Here is a 23,143-nt window from a genome sequence, read left to right on the forward strand (position 1 = left end):
CGGTCGCTGTGAGAGGATTGGGGGGAGGCGGAACGGGTGGGCGTACGGGTAGAAGAGGAAGTGTGGGGGAGAGGGTCGGGTAGGAAGCGGGGGGATGGGGAAGAGGGTGACAAGAGGTGGGAAGAGCATGGCCGCGCGCGCTCGCGCGCTGGCCTTGGGAGGAGGGGGCCGCACTGTTAGTGCTGATCGACAGGAGGCCAGGCGGGTCGGGTGAGGTGATGTGCTGTTGGAGAGGAGGCCGGGCGGAAGGGATGCGGGGTCTCGCAATACGGGATGAGGAGTAGGGTGATGCTTGGAGATGCTGTCGAAGCGGTGCTGCGGTGGTCAGGCCGTGGTGTGAGGGGAGTTTTGCGAAGATGGCTCGAGGGGAAGCGGCGCAAGCCCCTCTTCTTATAGCTACCCGACCAGGCATCCCGTCAGCCTCACTCTACCCCACTCACCCTGCTGGGCGAGAGGGGACGGCAGGGCGCAGAGCAGTGGGAAGAACGCCGCTGAGTCTGTCGAGGAACGAGGGGTAAGTGTATGGATCCGGTGAGTATGTTAGTTTGTGCTCGAATGCGACGCCACCGCCCTCTGCGGGTCCGTGCCTTGACGCTTCGATCAGCCGGGACGGACCGAGCAGATTTCCGCGTCAGTCGTTAGGCACACACACAGATCTGGATCAGGTCAGCCACACACGCTCGGACCGCAGATTCAAACTGAATTATCGAAGGCGCGTGCGCCAAGCCGTTGGCCGTAGAACTTCGCAGCTAGAGGCATTCGTAGACCACCTCCTTGGTCCGGAATAGATGCTGATACATGTCAGTGTTCAGTAAGATGACCATTATCACCTCGACAACTCTGGTGGCAAGAAGTTGGCTTGACGTCAGGACGAGTAGAGCCGCCTGAGCGCTCGAGTAACTGATGGGCACAAAGGACCGTCCCTACCAGAAGGCCTCACGCTCAGATCTTCGAGACTCCGACGCACCCGTTCAAAAATCTTCCTTTTCGAAGCCCGCCTTCAGATCTGTGTGTGCCGTTCCTAAGACTGGCCTGAATTTCAAGGACCTCGCGTTGGAGCTTACCTCTCCCGAGCTCCGTCACCCCTGGGGATGAGTGGGCTGAGGTATATTGCGGTGCGAGGGCGGAGCGAAAGGTGTAGGTAGGTGCAGGGCATGACCCCTTATTCAACTGCAGGCCACGCATGCAGCGCGTGGGCCGCGTGCGTGATGCCAGCAGTCAGCGCATGTACAGTCTGGGACTGCTAGCGCAGGAAGGAATCTTGCGTCAGAGTTTGGGACCTAGCTTGTGGGCCACCGTAATTTACACCTCGGCGGATGGCATGGGCCGCTGCGACTGGGTACCGTGCGGGCTGATGGAAACCGGCGTCAGAGAGCATGTGGTCCTACAGACATTGCAATGCGTAATGTCTGAGCTGTCACTGTCAGTATGATGAGAATCGTGACAGATCCGGATATAGTGATCAGTACTCCTCCGAGGCAGTCAGAGCGAGACTGCATCGTGAACGAAAGCAAAATCTGGAGGGGCGGAGGGGTAGAGTGAGCATTATGAGTAAAGCAAGATAGGCTATTATCTGATACAGCAAGATGGTTAGAGATAGGAGAAGTACAGTAAAAGATGTTTATTACATGGGAATCTGCCCAGTCAGCGTTAAGTCTGCTATAACGTATGGTATGGGTGCAACTCACCTGTCTAAGCTCGGCCAACGTCCAGCCTGCGGCCTTCATACTCTCCGCTCCGAGATCGTGTACCTCCTCGTCTAGATGTCTGCTTGTATTAGCACGGGCTTCCGCTTTCAATCCCAAGTATCCCAGTCCGGGCCTATGACCTCTCACTGGCTCATCCCCCGGTACCGGTTCGGCAACCTTCATCTTGAACACCTACGAGATCAGACTCACCTAAACAGAACCCCCCTGAACCCATCCATGATCCCCCTCAATCCGGTCGAGCTATACTGACTGCTATCCGCCATCACCGCCTTCAAGAACGCGTCGTACCGGTCCAGACCATCATGGATCTGTTTGTGCGATTTGAGGTGTTCGCCCGATTCTCTAGCTCCAGACTTGAACTGAGGCATCTTCTTGCCGAGGATAGGGAAGATATGGGCTTCCTACAATGTCAGCGGGACGGAAGTAATAGGAAGAAAGCCGAAGCTCCGGAGACGAGAGATACGCACTTCCTGAAGGCGTCAGCTGTTGTTTGAATGGCTACCGCGGCGGAGCCGGACTCACTATTCTGTGATGCATGTCCAGATGCTGTGAGAGCTGCGCAGCTTCCCTGATGAATCGAGGGAGCGACATGCCCTCCTTGTGGAACCCGCCATCCGCGAGCTATCCCGTCAGCTCCTTGTCTTCCATCAATCCACGGACTCGGTCGACTCACGTCGTAGACCCGGTTGAACTCCCACCTGAAGTGGGCGTGATACCGGTCCATACCCTCCGCCAAGCTATACCCTCAGTCATAGTTCTCCCTCAAGCGCACTCGGGTCTAAAGGTGGACTCACTAGTTCCACCGGGGATCATTGGGGTTATCGGCCTTAGCGGGCATGGCGAAGTTGGGGGGATTGACGATAGTTCTTCTGGTCTGATTCTCCGGGATACGGAGGAGAGGGACGAGACGTGTGGTTCGAGCTGCAAGGAATGACCGGGCGGAGGGGACGGCGAGAATGGTGGCGAACAGCGCGAAGAGGAGGGCTAGGAGCGCAGTGTTATTCAGAGAGGCAGGGGGTGCTGGCTGAGTGGATACAGATGAGCGAGACGTGGTAGACTTGACGCGAACGGGGTGGTCAGGCATATGATGGGTGAGATGGAGGGTCGGGATGCGGCGTATCTTATCTATACCTGCAGCTGAAAAATCAAGCATCGTGACCAAGCCGTGTTTCAGAAGTTTCCGACGGAAGGACACCTCTCCGTCGGAAGGACGTGACTCAGCCAATCGAGGCAGAGGAAGAGGTCACCATCGGACTAGGTGCGCAGGCATGCATGGCTCCCATGGCGTCGTCGACCATACGCTCCAGGTGCTCGTATTGCAAAGCATACTCCTAGGGACCAGGGGCATGCATCAAGCAAGCAAGGCAAAAGCGCTCTAGCAAGGTCAAGTCCCGGCGGAACGACGCTTAAGTGAAGGGAACCATTAGTGACCGGTAATGGGATGACGCACAGCACCGCGCCGGCAGCGACAACGAGCATAGAGGTGGTATTGACGACCTCTTTCTATCCACATCGTCTAGTATAACTCCGAGGACTGACACTGCCTATAGCAGCTATAGAGCGAGAAGAATGATCTTATTAGAGGTGAGCTGGAAATTCCCTTCCAGGGCACCGAAAGCTGACATTCCGCAGTCACACAACACTATCATCCAGGATGTCCTGACGGACCGGTTCGAGCGGTAGGCTTCTTCGCTATATCTACCGTCTTAGGCGTACCGCTTGGATGTATAACATCCGCTGGGGATGGACAGCAAGCCTTCCCGAGCTCTCGCTGATCCTCTTAGACCGTCCCGGGCCGACATCCAGTTCGTGGACTACGACAATGTCCGCTTCCACCTCTCGACCCAGGAAGCCAAGACGGTCCTCCTCTTATCGATGAGCATCCAGTGCTGGCCTGATCTTGCCAAGTACGGGGCAAGGGAGCACTTGCAAGAGGTGTATGGAAGCCTGTTGCTCGGCGAGGGCGAGACGGAGCCGGAGTATCAAGTATCGATAAGGATTGATCTGGAGGCTTTGCCAGAAGGGCCTGGTGAGGCTGCCATCCTCCTCTCTTCCGCCTCCAGCTAACAGAAGCAGAAGACCGAGCCGAACTCATCTCCAAACTCTCCCACCTCAAATCAACCACCATGTCCGCCCCCTTCCTCGCTGCCTTTTCGGAACAATCCTCCCTCCAGGCCAACTTCAAGGACGCTGCCGGCGCCCAACAGTCTGATCTGGGCGGACAAGGCGGCGAAAAGAAGGGCGATCTGAAGATCATCAAGTATCGCGAGGAAGAGGCGATCTTTATCCAGGCGAGCCATGATCGCGTGACGGTGATTTTCAGCACGGTCTTCAAGGAGGAGACGGATAGGGTTTATGGGAGGGTCTTCCTGCAAGTAAGTCAAAGGCCAGGTTGAAGTTGGAATGCTGCTGACGACGACAGGAATTCGTCGATGCGCGTAGATTGCAGTCCCTCCAGTCTGCCCCGCAAGTCCAGTACTCGAACCGGGAACCACCGCTCGAAATCCGGCATCTCCCCGGATTGAAGAATGGTGAAGACTGGGGATACGTGACATTCAGTGAGTCCCCCAGCTGTTTTCTTCTCTCCTCCCTCTCCTCCATCCCCCTCTCTGGGCCGTCGTGCTGTCCTTTTCGAACCCTTCGCTGACCCGCCAGTCCTCTCCCCCCGACACTTCTCCAACCCCGCCACCGCCCAATCCGCCATCAACCGTATCCAGCTCTTCCGCGACTATCTCCACTACCACATCAAGTGTTCCAAGGCCTATATGCACTCGAGGATGCGACACCGGGTCGCCGAGTTCTTGAAGGTGCTCAACAGGGCGAAGCCGGAGGTGGCTGTTGCGGAGAGAAAGACGGCGAGTGGGAGGACGTTCAGGACTAGGTAAAGATAGCAGGAGAAGGAGATGGCTGGGTAAGTAGGGTCAAGGGGTCAGGGGGTCGAGTAAGAGGAAAGCGTTGTCTGATATGCAGGATCACATGTTGTGGGCTGACATATGGAGACTGATTGCAGTGTACTCACTCCCCTCTGTGCAGGTACTTCAGCCATCTAGCAGAAATCACAATACATCACCCGAAGCACTGAAGACCATGTAAAACTGTATTGCCTCTGCTCACACATTACTGCCCTCGTCACCAGAATTGGCCAGCTGCTTGGTCCTTTCGGCCTCCAGACTCGCACCTATCCTCGCCTCGCGCAAGTCTGCGAACAACCCATACCCTGTGACAGACTCTCGGAAGATGTCCATGCTCTGATGTTTCGTGCAGCTGGAAGCGAAGACTCTGTCTGCGTCTGTCACCGGCGGATGCCTCTTCATCACAGTCAGCACGGCGTCCTTGACTTTCGTTGTGATCGATAATTCTGCGTCTTGGGCCTGGAAGACACTGAGGAGATTGTGCGCCCCGACCACAGTGTAAGTGGTCTCTCGGGGGTTTATGACCAATTCCAACATGCTCTGCCTGATACTGTCGGTACCAGCCTCGAAAGCCTTGGTGCTCATGCAACCGATGGTGATGTGCTCATGTCGGGATGCTGATTGTAGCTCTGCTGGAGACGACGAGCTTGCGGCTGTGTCCGGATCCTTGTCAGGGTCGGTTCCGCCATGAGGAGTGCCATCTCGGATCAGAAAGCCGAGGAGGGGACCTTGCGTGTGGTCCGCCGTAGGCGCGTGTAGAGTGATCGTGAGCTGGTCAGGACAAAGATATCGAAGCAGCTCACATCCCGGAGGAAGGTGCCAGGCTTCTCCCGAGGGGTCCTGCTCTGGTATGGAGAATTCAAGATGCCAGCTTGTGGTTCCACGCTTTCGGGCTTCGTCAATGCATTTGTACAGGTCCGGAAAGTCTGCGCGCGGGGCACGGGAGCTGAGGCGGATAGTTGCCCGCTTGTCGGGGATGCGGGACGTTCCATCAGGCTTGAACTCGATCACCGTCCCATCATCTTGGCAGAGCAGCTGGACAGACCGGATGGGCACGATGGACGTCAACTCCTGGTGAAGTTTGCGGGAGACAAGACGGATACTGGTCTCAAGGCTGATGCTGGGATCGCCGGCCGCAGTCCTCGCTGCCCGTCCGAGGATGTCTCTGAGTATCTCTACCGGGATAGTGAGGATGGTAGCAGACTTGCTCAGGTCGTTCTGCAGGTGATGAGCAGGTGCATACGCCGCGCAAGACTAGGTCTGTTGTGAATGCACCATCAGTAGACCGGAACACGAGAGCACTCACAGACATGATCGAGTCCTCGAGTCAAGGTCGCAAGGTCAGAAAGTCTGTGAAGGAGGACAGTCGGTAGGTGCACTGAGGCTGAAAATCTGGGGAGCTCGATAAGTTGAAGGGATATGTAAGAAAGCTGATTTGTCCGGCATCCAAGGGGGCTATATGTAGGGAAGAGAGCTGTAGCGGTCCATGTCGAGCTGAGAGAGCGCGGGGCAGAGTGTCAAGGGAAGGAAGAGCCGACACACGAGCCGGGGGCAGCACGCCACGGCAATTTAGAGGATCCTTTGATCTGCGAGTCAAGGCTGACAGGTCAAGCGCCTGAAAGACAGAAGTGGCGCTCACTTGAAGCCTGTAGCCTGTAACACGGGCGCTGCTTGATGATTATGTGGCCTGACTAGCAGGATAAGCTGATATACATGGGCTACTGATCGCTTTTGAAGCCTCGACCCCTGATGGCGAATACGTCCACATCCACCTTCCAGTGACTTGAGCCACTTCGCAGAGCATCTGGAACAGAGACATAGCTGGAACAATCGAAATCGACAATCGATTTGCCATCCGGTCCCGCACCTGGGAATTTCGAAATTACCGTATCCGCGGAGGCTACAGGTTGGGGAGTGACCCTGGCGAGACACGGACCAGAAGGAAAGCGCGCAGCCGGGAATCTGATCATGCCCGGAATCAGTCATTCAGATGCGGAAGCCACGGTCGATCTGCAAGATGACTAGGTATGGGAAGTGGAAATGACCGGGAATCAAGCAGATCGCGCTCCACTGCTTTCGCCGGCAGTCCTGTCACTGATCGCCGATACTCCTTTGCCGTTCTCGAGGTAGTCACTGAGCAGCGGCCAGCCGTACGACGACTCCTTGAAATCCTTGCGCGACATGAAGCTGATGTGATTCTTGATGTGTGCTTTGATCATTTCGTCTCCCTCGTCGTCCGACATTTCTGGATGGCGCCCCAGCAGGCTAGCCCGAACTCGTCTTCGCAGCTCGGGGAAGAGCATCTTGTGCAACTGAGAGACGTTCTCAATGACCCCTGGCGCTCTGGTTTCCCTGCCACTTCCGATCACGGTGCAGTGATTGTCGCAGGTACCCTCGGCAAGAAGATCTACCGCGAGATCCACGACGGTGTCCCATTTGTCCTGGTTCCAACTCTCGCTCCGGTGATCGTCAAGGTCTTCCTCCAGCTCGCTGATGTATTGACGACTCCCCTGAGCCGGGTTTTTACGCAGGAGGGCCACAGCGTCCTCCTCCTCATCCTCCTCGTACTCGATGTCGTGAGCAATCGTGATGTCGGCGTCGTCGGTACTGGCAGGGCGGTACATGAATACAGTTGGCGCTCCACCGTGGTGCTCTTGGATGAACATCGTCGTAATAGCTTTGGTCCATTCACGCATCTGACAATTCATCAGAGCGTGCCGGTATGTGTTGTCGCAGGGCTCTTCGGCCGTCCGAAAGATGAGCGTTACATCCTCCAGCGATTCAGGAAGGTCATGCAGATACAGCCACAGCTTCATGCGGATGTCAGCGGAATGGGCTGAACTGGGCCCATTGCAGCAGGAACATATCCCGCGCCCGGGGATTGTGGGGGTAATGATAGAACGATGACGGGGTGGGAGTATCGTCTTAGGTTCCGAAGCAGCTTCCTCAGCCCTAGACCGGCGATCAAGGCGGAGTAGGAGTACTTGGCCGTCAGGGAGATGTTGAATGTACTGGTTGTGGTGTGAGGCACTGATTGCAGCCGACACCAAGGCTTTGCTGCGACTCTCCATGAATGCCGTCCAGTCTTTCGGGCCCGTGAAATCTGTGAACCTGTTCAGCACCTCCTGAGGAATCTGTGGGCCGACCGTGCGTTTGCTAGGCTGAGGTATCAGTCGCGTGAGATTCAGCAGAGGAAAACTTTGTCCATGGTGACGCCGTGAAGTATAGTAGGGTCAAGCAGCAACAAACTACTGACAGACATGCTGAGAGACTGGTGGATTGAAGGCCAGAGGTCGACAGTCGAGTGGCAGGCGGAATGATGTTGAAGTACGTAGATTGGAGAAGATGCTATATGTTTGAGGCGGATGGCGAGAGGGGAAAAGCTCGTATCCACTCCGCATCGAGCTTTGTGACCACAACAGGGCGTATCAGCACTGCTCCGATCTCAGGGACATCCTGAAAGGACGTGGACAATCTAATTCTTGTGAAACACGTCAGGTCGTGAGCCACCATCGTACCTTTGTTAGCGGACATAGGCCACATTCACGCTGACAGAGAGCACTGGCTTACAGGCCCACCACCCTATTCCCCGACGATGCAGTGCAGGATATCAAAGGAGTCATTAGGTGACACGCGTGCTCGGTGACTGACAGAGCACGACATCGCAACCTAGCGATATCCTTTTGGGAGAGGCGTTGGTACAGTGAGCGGTCATCGATTTCTCGTCAGATCTGGTGGCATCAGATGACAGCGAAACCTATCGGCACGTGCAGCGCAGTATCCGGATCTATGATCATATATGATCACCGTGCAGTAATCCGAGAGGAAACAGATGAGCGCCTCTCGACGCACTCGAGGATGCCTGATATGGCTACGCCGAGAAGTTCCGGACGCCATTGAGACGGTCAGTGCGTGATTTCCACGGTCCAGCGCCCCAGCTGGAACTGCACCAGCTGTCAGTAGGGTCAGTCAAGCATGGTACCGGACATGCATAAGAGTAAAGCAAGCAGCTGCATGTCCAGGGCCCCCGCTATAGGGATGATCTTGCGGCGATCGCCGCCCCACCGCTCGGACGCGTCTTTGGGTCAGGCAGGCCAACTTCCTGGCTCGAACGATAAAAGTCAAAAGCTACACCTTCTACATCTCTCTTCCTTCTCTACACACCTATAGCATCTCAGCGAGCCATGACCGCACCTACCAAGAAGGCCAGTGTCGATAAGGCAGCCCGGAGAAAGCGTTTCGAGGATGTCTTCCCGGTCATTGCCGAGGAGCTCCTCGGGTACATCCGTGGTGAGGGCATGCCCCAGGATGCTGTCGAGTGGTATGAGAAGGTGAGTCTCTTCCATGCTTGTAGGCAGAGGAGCAAGCCGTCAGCTACCTTCTTGATGAGAAGTGCCATGTGGTGAGGTGGCCAGAGCGAAGCTGACATGCTAGAACCTGTACGCCAATACCCCCGGTGGAAAGCTCAACCGTGGTCTCTCCGTCGTGGACAGTGTGGAGATCCTGAAGGGCTCGGAGCTTGGCGATGAGGAGTATCTGAAGGCTGCGATCTTGGGATGGTGTGTTGAGCTGGTACGTGTCTTGTCGGCTGGGATGCCCTCATCGGACTCTGTCAACTCAGGGGTCCGAGCTGATGCCTGCAGCTCCAGGCTTACTTCCTCGTTGCAGACGATATCATGGACCAGAGTGTCACTCGCCGAGGCCAGCCATGTTGGTACCGTCAGGTATGTCCCCTGATCCTGCTCTGGAGTGGATCAGCTCAAGATACGGGTCGCGGCTGATATTGCAGCCTGGAGTCGGCAACATTGCCATCAACGATGCCTTTATGCTCGAGGCTGCTATCTACCACCTGCTGAAGAAGCACTTCAGGCAGCAGACTTACTATGTCGATTTGCTCGAGCTTTTCTTAGAGGTGAGCTACCTCGTCCCTGTCGATGAATAGACCACCCCAGCTGACTGTCTAGACCACCTTCCAGACTGAGCTTGGACAGCTGATCGACCTGATCACCGCCCCAGAGGACTCTGTCGACTTGAACAAGTTCTCCCTCGAAAAGTAAGCTAGACGGCTCTCATACCAGGTGGTGTAGGCTTAGCTGACTGTTCAGACACCACCTTATTGTCGTCTACAAGACAGCCTTCTACTCGTTCTACCTCCCCGTTGCTCTTGCTATGCGTGTGGTAAGCTTCCGGCCGCTTTGATCGCCTAGTGCGGTTTGAGAGCTCAGCTGATCTGTCGCTAGGTCGGTATCACTGATAAGGCCGCTTATGACCTCGCCCTCTCCATCCTCATTCCCCTCGGCGAGTACTTCCAGGTTCAGGACGACTATTTGGACTGCTACGGCAAGCCCGAACATATCGGCAAGATCGGTACAGACATCTTGGTATGTCCACCTCAGGCCTCTCATCCCCTCGATCTTCAGAGCTGACTCTCCAGGACAACAAGTGCTCTTGGAACATCAACACCGCTCTCCGATACGCCACCCCCGCCCAGCGTCAAATCCTGGACGACAACTATGGCCGCAAGAACCCCGAATCCGAAGCACGCGTCAAGGCCCTGTTTTCCGAGGCGCCCATCTCGATCCCGGAGCGGTATGAGGCGTACGAGGCCGAGGTGTATTCGAAGTTGCAAGGGCTGATTGGGAAGGTGGAGGAACAAGGAGCGGGGTTGAAGCGGGAGGTGTTTGAGAGCTTTTTGGGGAAGATATATAAGCGGAGTAAGTGAGCGGGTAGGGGGTTAGAGGGGGTAGATGGCTAGAGAGATGAGGAGGGGGTCAGGTGGAGTGGAGATGCATCTGGGGTGGAGGATCATACAAGGCGAGCCGAGGGGGTTCGGGTTACGCGAGTATTTTCCGAGGAGCTACTGACCGCTTGCCGACTGCATACGACCGGGCTGCATAAGTACTGACTGAGACCTAGCGGGGCGCCGTGCGAGGCTGATAGACCTCTGGTCACGCTGACTCGGCACCTTTACATCTTCTCGTCTACAATTACAACACTATCGTTTCCCCTATCGACATCAAGCTTCCTTGTCGACCGAACGATCAGTCGTTCTGGCGCACCACCTCCGCCGCGGCCGCCCGCATCCTGGGATTCAGCAGGCCCAGCAACATGTCCCGCCTGTCCTTCTGTACTGCCGGATCAAGCAGCTCGGAGAGCACATGCGCCTCTTCCTCCGCCGATAGCGCGATGTGGCCGTGAGTTGGTGGCGGAGCAGTAGTTCTGTGACCGTTGACAGGGCAGCTCGGTGTGATGGGGGATGCGACGGCGGACGAAGGGCGCGAGGCGTCGGGAGGAAGGGAGAGGGCGTTGAAGTCCATGTTTAGAGTGGGGTGCATGGTGAAGCGTGAGTTGGAGGATCAAGGACGAGCTGGGGATCGGGTATGGGCGGGGAGGTTGATCAGGGCGCGAGACTCGAGAGCGTACTGAGTACTGATTCCTGAGATTTGGGATTGACGATACTGACGCGATAGAGGGCGTGATCGATCGGATTGAGGCGTACGCTATATGTATGACCAGTTCGCCCGGGTGAGAGCGTTGCTGATATCGCCGATCCTTTCATCCACCGAGGGGCGTTTGAGGGTTAGGAGCGGATACGCGTTTGGCATGGAAAACTCTATACGTGCTTCAGCAACTGATACGCTCACCTGTTCGCTCGTAGCGGGGCAGCGGAGGACAAAGGGAGTAGGCTCCTCATCGGATACGCGCTCCAACAGTGCACGGGATCACGCTTTGATGATTGAGAGCGCTCCAGCTTGGGTGTACATAGCCATTTTCGAGCTGTATGTGGGAGCTGCGATAGGTAACGTCTGCTCGACTGATAACCGTAGCTTCGCCCATGTGCAGATAGTAACGACACTAACCAGCGTCAAGCGACATTGCAGCCTGCACAATGCGACTGACTGGGAAAGCCTTCAAGTTGGGACGATGAGTGTCAACTGTCGAGTGAGGCCGGTATTGCTACATCTTAGCTGACTTCTTCTCAAGCTATCTAACACTCAGCCGCCCCAGCATCATGGGACCCTGATCTCGCAATAGGATATCCCGCATATGACGCCAGCCCCTAGCTCCACCGTAGCCTCAGTCCACGTCTTACCCGCCCGCCGTCGGTATACGTACGCCGTCGGTACGAGAACCCCAGCCCTCCTCCTTAATTTTCCGGCCGCTGTCAAAGCTAAATTGCTGCGTCGGTCCGCTTCCGCTCGTGTCGCATGTCTCTCATCGTCCGCCGATCAAAGTCCCTTCCTCAGCGTTCAGACTGGGACGGTTCGTCAGATGATCAATAATTATACCGCCAAGTGCGATGAGCACAGGTCCTCGACCGTCGCCTCCGCCTCCCCCTTGCCTCCCACCTGGTCCGCCGCTGCTGAAGCCAGCGCGTCCACCACCACCACTGCCAGGAAGAAGGAATGCAGGCCTGAGGCGCGAGAAGGATGGTAACATGATGGCGAATACGAAGCTGATATTTGATCCGACTCTATTGAAGGTGACAGCCTGCTCAACTGAGTGGTAGTCTGATCCTGCTCAAGTTGACGGGATGGTCGATGAGTGGTAACGATGGAGAATGTATAAAGTGTGCGATCAGAGATGGATTGGGACGCACTGGGTAAGCATCCGCGCGGAGTGCGAGTTGTTCAGCGCCGCCGGTCTCAAAGGAAGACGATGACGAGACAAAGACAAGGGTGAGATCCATTATAGACATGAGACATGTGATATGCTTTCACGGGCCAGCTAGTGTATGTAGGTAGCTAAAGAGAGGGGCTATGGCTAGAAAGAATAGAGAGGTAAAGAAGAAGAAGAAGAGGGAAGAAGAAGGGTGTAAGGTAGAAAAGAGATAAATGATTGTCCGATATGAGAATAATTTGCTGAGCCCCCCGCGTTCCTCGTCTCCCCTCGCGCCTCGCCCTCGCCCCCGCCCCCGCCTCTCTGCCCGCGCTGTCAAGACCGAGCCCCAACCTCGGTACTCAAGCTCATTCCCAAGATATCCGCCTTCCCCACAAACGCCAATACGCCAACACGCCAAGTGTCCAACGACAAGGTATCTCCATCGATTAACATCTAGTATGTCAGTTTGAATTCCGATCGAAACCGCAGAGTCCAAAGCTGGGATCTGAAGAGCTTGACTCACCCCAAGACGGACGCGGCGCTGCTCTGTGCCCATTCCCTCGCAAACTGGCTCGCCCGCAGGAACTTCTTGTTGCTATACTTCTTGTAAACGTATACCGATTCAAAGTCCTGCTCGCATAGGCGCTCGCACAGCCTGATGGCACCAGGGAGGAGTTGCGATTCGGTAAAGTTGGAATAAAAGATGAAGGCGTCGTTCTGTCTGTCAGCTTGACCTTGAGCTCGATTAAGGAGAGACTTACCCAGTCACCACCGAGCATCTTCCTCGCGAGGTACATTCCGACCGCAGCAATCATACTCGGCTTGGCGCGGAGGAACTGGTGGTCGAGGAGCGTGACCTCCATGAGGAACTTGGAGAGCGTGCGGGTTTGGATGTCATAGTCGTCCGCTTTGGAGATCCGGCGGACCCACGAGTACGGGGAGCAGTATGGCGAGACGGAAAAGTCGAGGGTCTGGAGGATGATGCGCTCGCCCTTGAGGATCTCGTCCTTGGTGTAGCCGTTCTCTGTCATGTAGACGAATTCTTCGACGCTGATCATCAGTACAGATCCCAAGCAGAAGACAAGGACGACCTACCTCGGCGCGAGGATCTCCTCGTACTTGGCGGCAATAAACATGGCGGTTACACCGACCAGTTGGAGCTTGACGAGGGACACGACTCGGACGGAGAGGAAGCGGTCTACGAGGTTGACGGCGATCCAGAGGGTCTCGGGGAGCATGTGGTATCGGAGGTGGACCTGGAGGAGCCAGTCGATAAGGGTTGTGCGCATTGACCTGACCGTCAGCTCTACCCTTGGAAAAAGACCAAGACTCACCACTCAATCTCGGTTTGGAAGTCCATGTAGCGAGGGTTGGGCATGGTAGTGATTTCCATCTCCTCCATGTGCCCAAAGATCTCATCCGCATACTCGGCCACCATCGTCGTGTCCATCATATCGACCTCGTCGTAGAATGTCGACTGGACCGCCTCCAACTCTTCCCTGCACCGGATCACCTCCTCGTCCGACATGCGCAACCAGTCCTCCTCGTCCTCTTCTTCCTCCTCGTCTCCGTCCTGGTCCTCGTCATCGAGCAACTCCTCGTCGTGTGCTGCACGAGCAGACGCAGCGTCTTGCTGTACCCGGTGGTCAATGTCCATCTCGGACACCTCGTCGGCGGATTGGAGGAGGTGGTCCATCGATGCGGGGACGACACGGGTACGGGCGGGGACAGGGGCGATTGGGCGAGCTTGGGCATTGGCGCGGTTCCCGAGTGGTGCACGAGCTTCCGTCTTGACTGCTTTGCCTGAAGATCAGCGCGATACATCAACGTTAAGCATGGAGACTTACCGGCCTTCTTCTCCTCCTCAACCTCCTCCTTGATCCCATTACCTACTACGCCACCGAGAGCAGTCCGCTTCGCCCCAGCCTTGACGGGCGCCGCCTTCTTGCCGCCCGCAGCGGGTGCCGCCGCTTTGGCCGCCGGACCGAGGTTGGATAGTGATGCCTTGTTGCGAAGTCCACCTGTCGCCTGGGTGGTCTGAGCAGGGAGGGCATTCTCGTCGTTTCGGCGCGAAGCCGCTGCTCGGCGTGTGGTAGGTGCCTGTTTCATCGAGGGGAGGGGAAGCGAGAGGGAGAGGATGTAGAAGGTGGAGGTTGGATGTAGGTTGAAGAAGAAGAAGCAAGGTCAGCGATAGGCCCTTCTTTGTACGTCATCGGAAGAATTGGTGCTCACCCTGGAAGCCATGTTGACTGATTTATTAGTGGAGCGGTGGAGGTGTTGTGGAGGGGATGTATAGAGAGCGATGAGCGGTAGAAGGTGGAGGAGATATGATCCAACGAAAACAAGCCGGGGTCGGAAGTTGGATCCGAAGGCGTCAGTGTCGGTTGGGTTGGTTGATACCGGCCTGTTTGCTTGGTCGTCAAGGGAGGGGGAGGAGTGGAGGTTGAAAGGCGGAGACGAAAGCTAAAAGAGCGTATAGGGTGAGTTGCGGGCGGGCGGGCGGGCGGGCTGTCGTCGACAGAAGCTGGGAGGATATGGGAGGGAGGGAGGGGGAGCTATTGTCTTGGGTGAGAGAGGGATGTAGATAGAAGAAACCGAGACAGTTGTTGGTGGCTGGAAGTTCAGTCAAACCCAAAGGGATGACGAGACCAGCCAAAAGTGGAGTCTCCAGAGTCAACAAGACAAAGCGGAATCAACGGGCTCCCTCTTGTCTCTACCCATGGACTATACCGCAGCGACACGACTGGAACACCCGTTCGGCGTCATGGGCATACAAAAGGTGCGCACAGAGTAAGTCAGGGGAGGAACAACTCCGCATACATGCACGCTTCGTTAACGTCCTGAAACATTCGCTATCGGAAGAGGGAGGAAGGAGGTTTTGGCAGCACCATCATCGACGCGGGGCAAAAGAAAACAAGCGCGTCCGTTAAGTTGGGGCCGAGGTGATAGCTGCATGCAGAGGATGAGCCCGCTCGTGCGACATGGACAGCTGACAGCTGGTCGAGGAGTCAAGGGAAATTCCATATGTCCTTGGATGGATGGTTCGGGAGCATGGACTCCTCTTTGCGTCTTCGTGTCGACTCTGGTGCAAACCGATTGATGACATCCACCGCTGCTCTGACCTGCTGACCAATACGCACAATTATACTCAGTCAAAGTGCTTCTCTATATACTCCTACAACAAGCCATATCCCTCCTTGGCACCCTGCGTTCCCCGATCAAGCACTTCCCAAGAATGACACCCCCGCGCTCGGCCCTATCCTCCGAAGACCCGCCTCCACAGCTCTCCGCTCAATCTCGACCTCTCGGCCGCGGCGCCTCCCTCCCCACTCATCACCGCCTTGTTCTCAATAGCCCTCCTTCCGAGGAAAGGCATGACTTCCGCAAGTTGGCCATAGGCAATGTACTGATCAATCAGCTCCGCCTGAAGAGGGAACGGAGCGAAACTCACTTTGAGCGCAAAGGGAATAGGTGCATACTCGAACGCCGCCGCCATCCGGTCCGTCAGATCGTCCTTCATACCTACTGATCAGCTCCACTCCACGCAAGCCCGGGCCTGGTAGAGAATACTCACCATACAGCTGCGCTACGAACACCTTTCCCTGCACGTCCTCTCTCAACCGGACACTCCCCTTCTTTTCGCCGAGTACAGCCAGCCCCTCAGCCTTCAGGCGCTCCACGATCAGATCGCACGATTCCTGGTTGTGCGTCCCGAAGACGACGTTGAGGGCGCGCTCAGAGTGCGTAGAGTGGAGTTGGCGAGCGAGAGTCGAGATGATGGTGGTGACTGAGCCGTCGTATGCCTTGTCGGTGGCTTCTTTGCTACGCGAGTCAGCTGCGGGTCTCTACGCTCTGCTACGCGCGGTAGACAGCTGGACATGTAGGACGATGCGTCTCGTAGAGGAGACTCACTCTGCCCAGATCGGATCAGGACCCGGCCTGCCCTCATCTTTCCACTTCTTCCTCTCCTGCACAAAGTACGCGCCCCTGACGAGCTTCACGCCCAGTATATACCCATTCTCCTCGGCGTGGTGTAGGGCAGCTTGGAGGTACTCGGGCTGGCGATTCAGATATGACTGGAATGTCCCGCTATCTCGTCAGCTCCAGCCCACACACTACCTGCAAATGAAGAACTCACAAGACGAGCGGCCCATCGATGGGCGATTCTGTCTCGCCCAGACCCAGCAGACCTCGCTTGGGCGGCCGGTTGTACTCTTGCGCAAGAAGTATGGTATACGCGTCCAAAGCGGGCTGATACCAGGTATGTTCGGCATCAATCATCAGTTTGACCCTGGGCGTCAGCTCTCGACCCCCATCGCCTATCCGCCATGCAGCAAGTAAAGCGGAAGGGATCTCACCCCTTCTTCTTCGCAAACGCCCCCAAATCCCTCAACTTCCCCCAGAGTACGCCCAGCTCCTCCAGATCGCCGTCTTGCAACCCCTCGTCGCTCTCCAGTATCCCCATCCCCTCCACCCCGCCTTTCAGGCTGAGGAGATACCGCGTATCCCCCGTTTCGCGCGCTATGACCTGGGCATCGGACGAGAGGGGTGTGCCGGGGTAGGCGACCGGCGGGTGAGGGCCGGAGAGAGGTGAAGAGGGGGATGAGGACTGGGAGAGGGGGCGAAGGCGGAGGAGGGTTGTGGATGCTCGAGCGAGGATATCGGGGTCGATGAGGCCGGTCTGCGGGTCAGCTGAGGATCTATACGTAGATCTGGGTCTATGCAGAGATATGAGGAGTAGGCGTGACTCACGATCTTTAGAGCAAAGCAGGTACTCCCTCTCATCCCCCCTCTCTTCTCCATCCCCGCCTCAAATTCCCCTGCCCTCTCCAAAGCCCGATAAACCTCCTCCAGTCTCTTCTTCTCAAACGCCTTGCCCGCCTCCCTGCTATCCCCCTCCCCTGCCGCATCCAGATCCGCCTCCGCCGAGTAATTCAGCATCGCCCCTACATTTCGGCGCCGCATCGCCTCCATTTGCGGAATACATTCCTCGACCGTCTCGCCCGGTACAAACTGCGCAAAGAATGTATGTCTCACGACGAACTCTGTGAGGCCCTTAAGACCTGGGATCCCGGAGTGCGTGAAGGCATGCAGAAGGCCCGGGGCCGAGTCGATGATGAGCGGGAAGGAGCAGGCTGTGTAGACGAGGTAGGAGCGGATGAGGGCGGGAGTGGAGGTGGAGCGGAGGGAGGAGGCGGTGGATGTTGCGCGGGGGGAGGTCTCCAGCTCGTCCGATTCGGGATGGGAGGGCATGGTGGATGGGATGAGGGAGAGGCCGATCCCTCCCAGAGCAAGAATCAGACCCCAGCGCGCGAATGAGCGGGTCTGGGGTGGGAGGCCTGCGCCGAGGGGGGAGGCGGAGCTGGCGGAGCGGGAGTGTGGTGCGCGGAGGGTGGGAACGGCTCGGCGAGCGGTGAGGGGGAGTAAGCGAGGGAGGGAGCGGGTAGCTACCATTGTGCTACGCTACGGGTGGGTGGGTCTGGCGAGTCAGTATAGTCAGGTGCCTTGTTGTTGTTGACGGTGGCGGGAGATCAGAGGATTGATAGATATGGTGCGAAAAGAGGAAGAGCGAAGTTCACCTTGTATCTCTTGAAACATTTCGACTTTAGCTTAGGCTATCGGGGCTGCCTATCGACGTCGTCGGGCAAGCTGGAGCGGGCAAGTGACTCTATGCCATATGGAGATGTGGACGGTCTAGACGGCAGAGCCGACGACCAAAACGCCTATGGCACTGCCGAAACGGACAACTCCGATGGAACAGCCGATAACACGACGAGGCCGATGCCCGAGGACGGAGGTATGCTGGGCCAGCTGGCGGTGCTGGCGCTGTGGGCCATGGGCAGCGCCATGGTGGTACAGATGGGACTTCTTAGTCTATACATGCACATAGCAGACGACGATCTACACAGAAGAGTCGCTGGACTGAAAGCAAACTGATTTTCGGTAGTTCTGACTGAAACAGGACCTAGCAACAGTTGCCCGAACCGTTATCATGGCCCATCACCGTGTCCCTCGCAAAGGCGACATACCCCGCCGTCTGGCCGAGGAAGATTCCGAAGATGAGGATGTATCTGATAGATCAGCTTATACCTCCACTGGACTTTCTGAGAGTGGCCTACCCATTGTAGTACATGCCGAGTAACATCCTAGCCGTCAGCTTGACTCGGGCGATATCGGAGAGGATGGGATCCCTGGGATAATGGAGAAGTACTTACACCATAAACGCCGCGCTGAACTGGGTACCGTATACTAAGCTTCGGAGGAGGTGCTGAGGCCAGGACGGGGTGAGGCTGAGGGATCAGCTGACGTTCATGGTCTCCATATGGGCGATCCGGGATGAGGGGTGAGACAACTTGGACACTCACACAAAGCTTGTGGGGCAGGGAGGGAGGATACCCTTCGTAGGCGATTCAACAGAGTTGACGGGCGTGATACCCGCGCGCAGCTGCTGGATCAGTCTCTTGTCTTTGCTCCCTGTCTGCTTGTGACGCGCCAAGAAGGGAAGGGAAGAGTGGCAACTGCTGGACATACCTTTGCCTGCGCGACCAGCTTGCGATCATACTCCCTCCCCAGCCGCCTCACGCCCTCAATCATCATACAAAGCAAAAAGACACCGATGACGCTCCCCGCGAACATGCCTTCGTTAGATCAGTCTCGAATCACGCGGAAAATCCCCCAACATACCGTTGGAGCGGACGTGCCATGATGAGGCTAGGAAGCACGAGTCGACAGTGTTCCAGTTCCAGAGCATGCTTACTATCTGTCAGCTTGAATTTGGGTGGATGCGGTTGGCGAGATGGGCATAATAAGGTAAGGATGTAGGGTAGGTCAGTGATCAGACCCGATAGAAGACTCGTGGGACGATTTTAAAGGTGTAGAGAAGGGGCGGAAGGGGCAAAGTCATGGTCATTTTATCACTTACTCTTGCAAGCGGGCCCGCTCGCAGCGCCGCCCATGTCCATACCTCCCATGTCCATCTTAGCGAGTCTGACTTGAGCAAGGACGTTGAGGAATGATCTATCGACGTTTGGTCTGGTGCGCGATCAAGCTTGGTGAGATTGAGTGATAAATCGATCAGATATCAGTGCAATGATAATGAGAAGGAATGAGTATGCCCTCTTCCTTGAGGGGCCAGCTTATATATCCCAAGCCCCCATCAAGCATCAGCAGCTCCGTAGTCAAGGCATCACCCCCCCGGCCCCCTTTGACTAGCCCATATCGAATACTGGTCAGTGATTGGACAAAAGGCCAAAGGACAATACGAGGAATGCGCGCTCTCGACCGCGCCATTTCCGAGGAGATCTCGAACCTTGTTTGCGACGTGAGGCCTTCTGGTGGTGCCTGCTGTGCCTGATGTGCCTGAGGCCGTTTCAGGTGCTTCGGTACCTTTGGCCTCTATTGCGAAAGGCTCTCGAGCATTTACCATGCATTTCATACCCATTAGATCTGCCTATAGCTAGAAACAACAATACCGGGTCATTATAAACTCAGCCTCTCCTTCACCTTGTCCCTCCTCGGCCTGCTAGATACGCTCATCCTGCCGACCTGCCAGATCCCAGCAGATCCCAATTTCCCCCTTGTAGCACATCAAGCAGCCACCACAGTCTTCCCCGCACCCCCGCCCCGCTTCTTGTCCCTAAAGATATCCTTCAAAACCTCTCTCACATCCTCCTTCGATCTCAACCCGCTCCCTGCCCCTGCCCCTCCTCCTCCATGTTCCGCATTCCCATTCCCATTAATTAAACTCCTCCCTCCCGTCCCGATCGTCGAAATGAAACTCGCACCCCCACTGGCCTGACCCTGTCCTAACGCTTCACGGAGATCCGTGATATCCACAGGCCGAGCTATGGAATGCGAACCGCGTGGGATAGACCGGTACGACGCATTTGGATTTGTCATGACTGCCGAGGCGATATCAGAGTGGGCTTCAACCGGTGAGGTGACATTGTCGGATGTGAATCGCTCGACCGCTAGTTCGTCAGCTTTTTCCTCCGAAAGTCTCGCATGTTGGAGACGACTCACAATCCCTCAGAGCAGACTCAACGGTCCATCCACCACCGAATCGCCTCATGATCCCCGCCCCGTCCCTCCCCGTCGCCTTCTGCACCCCCTCATTCCCAGCCAACGCAGAGACGAGGATTTCGGCATCCACAAATGGCCTAGAAGCGGAGGATGATTCGCCCTCGATCATGTGCTGCTGGAAAGAGTATGGCTCATCGGGAGGAGGTAGGATATCGCTTTCGTCCACCGCAGGAAGATGAGGAATTACATTGGGTTCAGGTAGTCCCGCCAGCGTCTGAATGATCAGCTATACAATCTGATTACTGTCGGTACTGCCCAACTCACCTTGTCTGCCAACTCCTCGACCATACTTATATTCAACCACCTCCCAACATTCCTCCACATGATCCCCACCGTCTCTCTCACACCTCTCTTTCGCTCCAATACCCATGCTCCGCCCCTACCGTCCCCTTGCCGCCTGACCAACTCGGTCGCCGCTTCCGCATCGAGCGCAAGCAACATCGGCCCGCCCGTCATCAAAGCCACGCCCGGAATGGCCTCATGCAGCGCATTGAGGATCTTGACGATATACCCAAAGTCGAGTGGCGTGGCGACATTGTCGAACGAAACGAGGGGTGTGGAGGTGCTTGAATTGAGGCGATTGAGAGGGAGTGAGACGCGCCGGGACGTCCGACGCTTCTGGGGTTGGGATTGGGCTTTGGGTGGGGTGTGCGTGCCGTTGGCAGCGCCGGTGGGAGGGGTGTCCGATGGTGTGGGTCCGGTGAGATTGAAAGAGTCGCCTTTGGGGGGCGAATCCCGGCCTGTAGGTGGAAGAAGGGGAGAGTGGGTCGTGCGGACCGGAGAGGCCGGGTGCGACGCCGCCGGGCTGTCGTCGGCTGGAGCAGCCGCCCCTAGGCAGGCAGACATGGCGAGGGTGTAAATGGCCGCGTGGAGGGCATTGGAGAACCGCGTGGCGGCAAGATGTCCCGGCCGATTCGTACTATTCTCCCTTGGCAGTTCGCGCTGAAGGAACAGTAAGAGCGCCCGGGCATAGACAGCGCGCACCGCATAAGTCGACTCGCACAGGAGCGGCAATGTCTCTTGCCATACCTGCGGAGCGACCGGATTCCGCCTTGACGCCGCGAGCGGCTGCGGTGCCTGTTCCGGTGTCCCGACCTGTGGTCCCTTGCCCTTATCCGCACTGACCACCTGCGCTGGAGGGTTCCTCTGCGCATCCCTGTCGTCCGCCGCGTGTACCACACGCAGTACGCCCAAGATGCAATGTAACAGTACCCGCAGTATCTCTGGCCGGCTCTTGTCCGCGGCAGGAATCTCAGCAATCCGCTGCGATATCTCCTCGACGATATCGTTGGTTTGGTCCGCATAGTAGATGTGTGCGCCGAGCGACGCTACGTACTGGACGAGTGTGGGGAGGAGGGCATCGCGCTCGTTCAGGCGGATACGGCGGATGATGAGTGTGAGGAGGCTGGATAGGAGTTCGGATACGCCGAGGCCCACAAGGGAGACGGACGAAGTGAGGATGGTAGTGATCATTCCGAGTAGCGTGGACCGCTTGACCGACGGTGTCGAGTCCGGGAGGTCCGCCAGTAATTCGACGAGCCGGGTAGGGACGCCGAACCGATATTGTACCGACGTAAAGTGTGCGAGTTGCTCCGTGAGCCAGCAACACCGCTCGACGTCGGTCCACCCTCGCTTGTCAAGGTAGGCGAATACCGAACTGAGGAGGATAGACGCCTGGTTCAGCTGACACTGGCCCACCAGGGCCTTGAGGGACCTGAGCGCCACAGCGAGGATGGCTGACCCGCTCGGTCCCTTCTCCCCTGGCATATGCGCGCGCAGTGAGGGTGCCCGACGTTCATTGACCGGCCGCCGAGCCGAGAAGTCCGAAGAGTACGGAGAGGGCGAGGCGGCCATTTGGACCTTGGCAGTCTCGAGCTTGACCTCGTCGATGGGCGCGTCAAAGAGGTTGGCCAAGAGGGCAGGGACGATGATGTCGATTTGACGTGCGAAGGTCGTGTCCGAGAGGAAGAGCGCGTCTGACCCGGACGCCCCGCTGAGCGATACAAGGCCGATAAGGCGCATCCGCCTCTGCGTCTCCGTATCCACCTTCTCCGTTCCACTCTCCACGTCCGTATGGTCGTCGACCGCCATCCGCCCGAACTTGGTCAGAGCGGAGACGTAGTCCCGAGTCAGGGTGTCGTCCACCCCTATTGGTCCGCCGTCCGTGTACGTCGCGAAGGCAGTGAAGCAGCTCGCCGCGCGCCCAATGACCTCGAGGTCCGGCCCGCCTTTTTGATACACCTTGACATCGAGCGAGAGGACAATGCACCGCAGGGCGGACCGGGAGAAGAGCTTGAGGTCGCGCTTGCATTCGGTGATGAGGGATTTGAGGATAGCGAGGGAGATCAGAAGCGACCTGTCTATCAGCCCCTTGTCGGTCTGACCCAAGAGCGCACGTGTACTCACGCTCTAGACTTGGCGTACCCGCCCGAACTACCCCTCGCCTCCTTTCCTACCCGCCCCTCCAGCTCCTCCCCGATCTTAGCGAGCTGACTTGGCTTGTGGACCGCAAAGTAGACAAGCTTGCTCAAGTCCTGCGAAAGAGGCTTGTAGTCCGGTCCGGCGGCTACGAGCTGTTTGGACGGCGGATAACATTCGTTCAGGTGGGAAACCGCCGGCGCGAGTTTACCACATGGGAAGCAGCCCATGATGGGCTAGTGACCAAAGCTGCGATTGGCAGTTTGCGCTGGCGGGGTCGCTGTTGGGCACGAAAGGCTTGAGATTTGTCGCGTGTTTTGATCCTCGAGATAGGAGCTGGGTGGAGATGAAAGGATTTCGGGTGCTATAAGGATATGAACAAATTTGGGCTTGCCACTGGCATGCCGTCGCTGTGGCTGA

General features: G+C 56.9%; 9 protein-coding genes across 9 annotated transcripts; 2 read left to right on the forward strand and 7 right to left on the reverse strand.

Annotated features, from left to right (window-relative positions):
• Nucleotides 1–1,624: 1,624 nt before the first annotated feature.
• On the reverse strand, nt 1,625–2,793 carry MKK02DRAFT_43210 (uncharacterized protein; the record flags this gene model as incomplete). The annotated part of the gene is made up of 6 exons (XM_053092322.1): nt 1,625–1,636; nt 1,689–1,767; nt 1,899–2,110; nt 2,232–2,330; nt 2,383–2,446; nt 2,504–2,793. 6 exons carry the CDS (start codon nt 2,791–2,793, stop codon nt 1,625–1,627), a joined length of 756 nt encoding a protein of 251 aa, XP_052947064.1.
• A 485-nt stretch (nt 2,794–3,278) lies between these two features.
• On the forward strand, nt 3,279–4,594 carry MKK02DRAFT_36336 (arp2/3 complex 34 kda subunit; the record flags this gene model as incomplete). The annotated part of the gene is made up of 6 exons (XM_053089402.1): nt 3,279–3,293; nt 3,342–3,388; nt 3,494–3,738; nt 3,786–4,084; nt 4,132–4,267; nt 4,365–4,594. 6 exons carry the CDS (start codon nt 3,279–3,281, stop codon nt 4,592–4,594), a joined length of 972 nt encoding a protein of 323 aa, XP_052947065.1.
• Nucleotides 4,595–4,819: 225 nt separating this feature from the next.
• Nucleotides 4,820–5,933, reverse strand: MKK02DRAFT_43212 (uncharacterized protein; the record flags this gene model as incomplete). Its single annotated transcript, XM_053092323.1, has 2 exons — nt 4,820–5,875; nt 5,928–5,933. 2 exons carry the CDS (start codon nt 5,931–5,933, stop codon nt 4,820–4,822), a joined length of 1,062 nt encoding a protein of 353 aa, XP_052947066.1.
• A 739-nt stretch (nt 5,934–6,672) lies between these two features.
• MKK02DRAFT_32174 (uncharacterized protein) lies at nt 6,673–7,883 on the reverse strand (the record flags this gene model as incomplete). Its single annotated transcript, XM_053088462.1, has 2 exons — nt 6,673–7,782; nt 7,878–7,883. 2 exons carry the CDS (start codon nt 7,881–7,883, stop codon nt 6,673–6,675), a joined length of 1,116 nt encoding a protein of 371 aa, XP_052947067.1.
• A 922-nt stretch (nt 7,884–8,805) lies between these two features.
• Nucleotides 8,806–10,343, forward strand: MKK02DRAFT_23667 (isoprenoid biosynthesis-related protein; the record flags this gene model as incomplete). The annotated part of the gene is made up of 8 exons (XM_053086763.1): nt 8,806–8,952; nt 9,056–9,193; nt 9,265–9,345; nt 9,411–9,533; nt 9,586–9,674; nt 9,727–9,799; nt 9,862–10,002; nt 10,056–10,343. 8 exons carry the CDS (start codon nt 8,806–8,808, stop codon nt 10,341–10,343), a joined length of 1,080 nt encoding a protein of 359 aa, XP_052947068.1.
• A 2,399-nt stretch (nt 10,344–12,742) lies between these two features.
• MKK02DRAFT_36338 (cyclin-like protein) lies at nt 12,743–14,467 on the reverse strand (the record flags this gene model as incomplete). The annotated part of the gene is made up of 6 exons (XM_053089403.1): nt 12,743–12,940; nt 12,985–13,273; nt 13,319–13,516; nt 13,558–14,026; nt 14,071–14,323; nt 14,456–14,467. 6 exons carry the CDS (start codon nt 14,465–14,467, stop codon nt 12,743–12,745), a joined length of 1,419 nt encoding a protein of 472 aa, XP_052947069.1.
• A 1,012-nt stretch (nt 14,468–15,479) lies between these two features.
• MKK02DRAFT_23696 (FAD-linked oxidoreductase-like protein) lies at nt 15,480–17,476 on the reverse strand (the record flags this gene model as incomplete). The annotated part of the gene is made up of 7 exons (XM_053086770.1): nt 15,480–15,629; nt 15,675–15,748; nt 15,798–16,045; nt 16,136–16,312; nt 16,362–16,514; nt 16,582–16,904; nt 16,976–17,476. The coding sequence occupies 7 exons, from the start codon at nt 17,474–17,476 to the stop codon at nt 15,480–15,482; spliced, it is 1,626 nt and encodes a 541-aa protein (XP_052947070.1).
• Nucleotides 17,477–18,188: 712 nt separating this feature from the next.
• MKK02DRAFT_43218 (putative copper uptake transporter) lies at nt 18,189–19,200 on the reverse strand (the record flags this gene model as incomplete). The annotated part of the gene is made up of 7 exons (XM_053092324.1): nt 18,189–18,294; nt 18,343–18,369; nt 18,439–18,513; nt 18,589–18,668; nt 18,755–18,861; nt 18,908–18,979; nt 19,146–19,200. The coding sequence occupies 7 exons, from the start codon at nt 19,198–19,200 to the stop codon at nt 18,189–18,191; spliced, it is 522 nt and encodes a 173-aa protein (XP_052947071.1).
• Nucleotides 19,201–19,810: 610 nt separating this feature from the next.
• On the reverse strand, nt 19,811–22,953 carry MKK02DRAFT_43219 (uncharacterized protein; the record flags this gene model as incomplete). Its single annotated transcript, XM_053092325.1, has 4 exons — nt 19,811–20,193; nt 20,246–20,519; nt 20,570–22,661; nt 22,712–22,953. 4 exons carry the CDS (start codon nt 22,951–22,953, stop codon nt 19,811–19,813), a joined length of 2,991 nt encoding a protein of 996 aa, XP_052947072.1.
• Nucleotides 22,954–23,143: the final 190 nt, after the last annotated feature.

This window comes from Dioszegia hungarica, assembly GCF_025882075.1.
Source record: "Dioszegia hungarica strain PDD-24b-2 chromosome Unknown MKK02contig_7, whole genome shotgun sequence".
NCBI lineage: Eukaryota > Fungi > Basidiomycota > Tremellomycetes > Tremellales > Bulleribasidiaceae > Dioszegia > Dioszegia hungarica.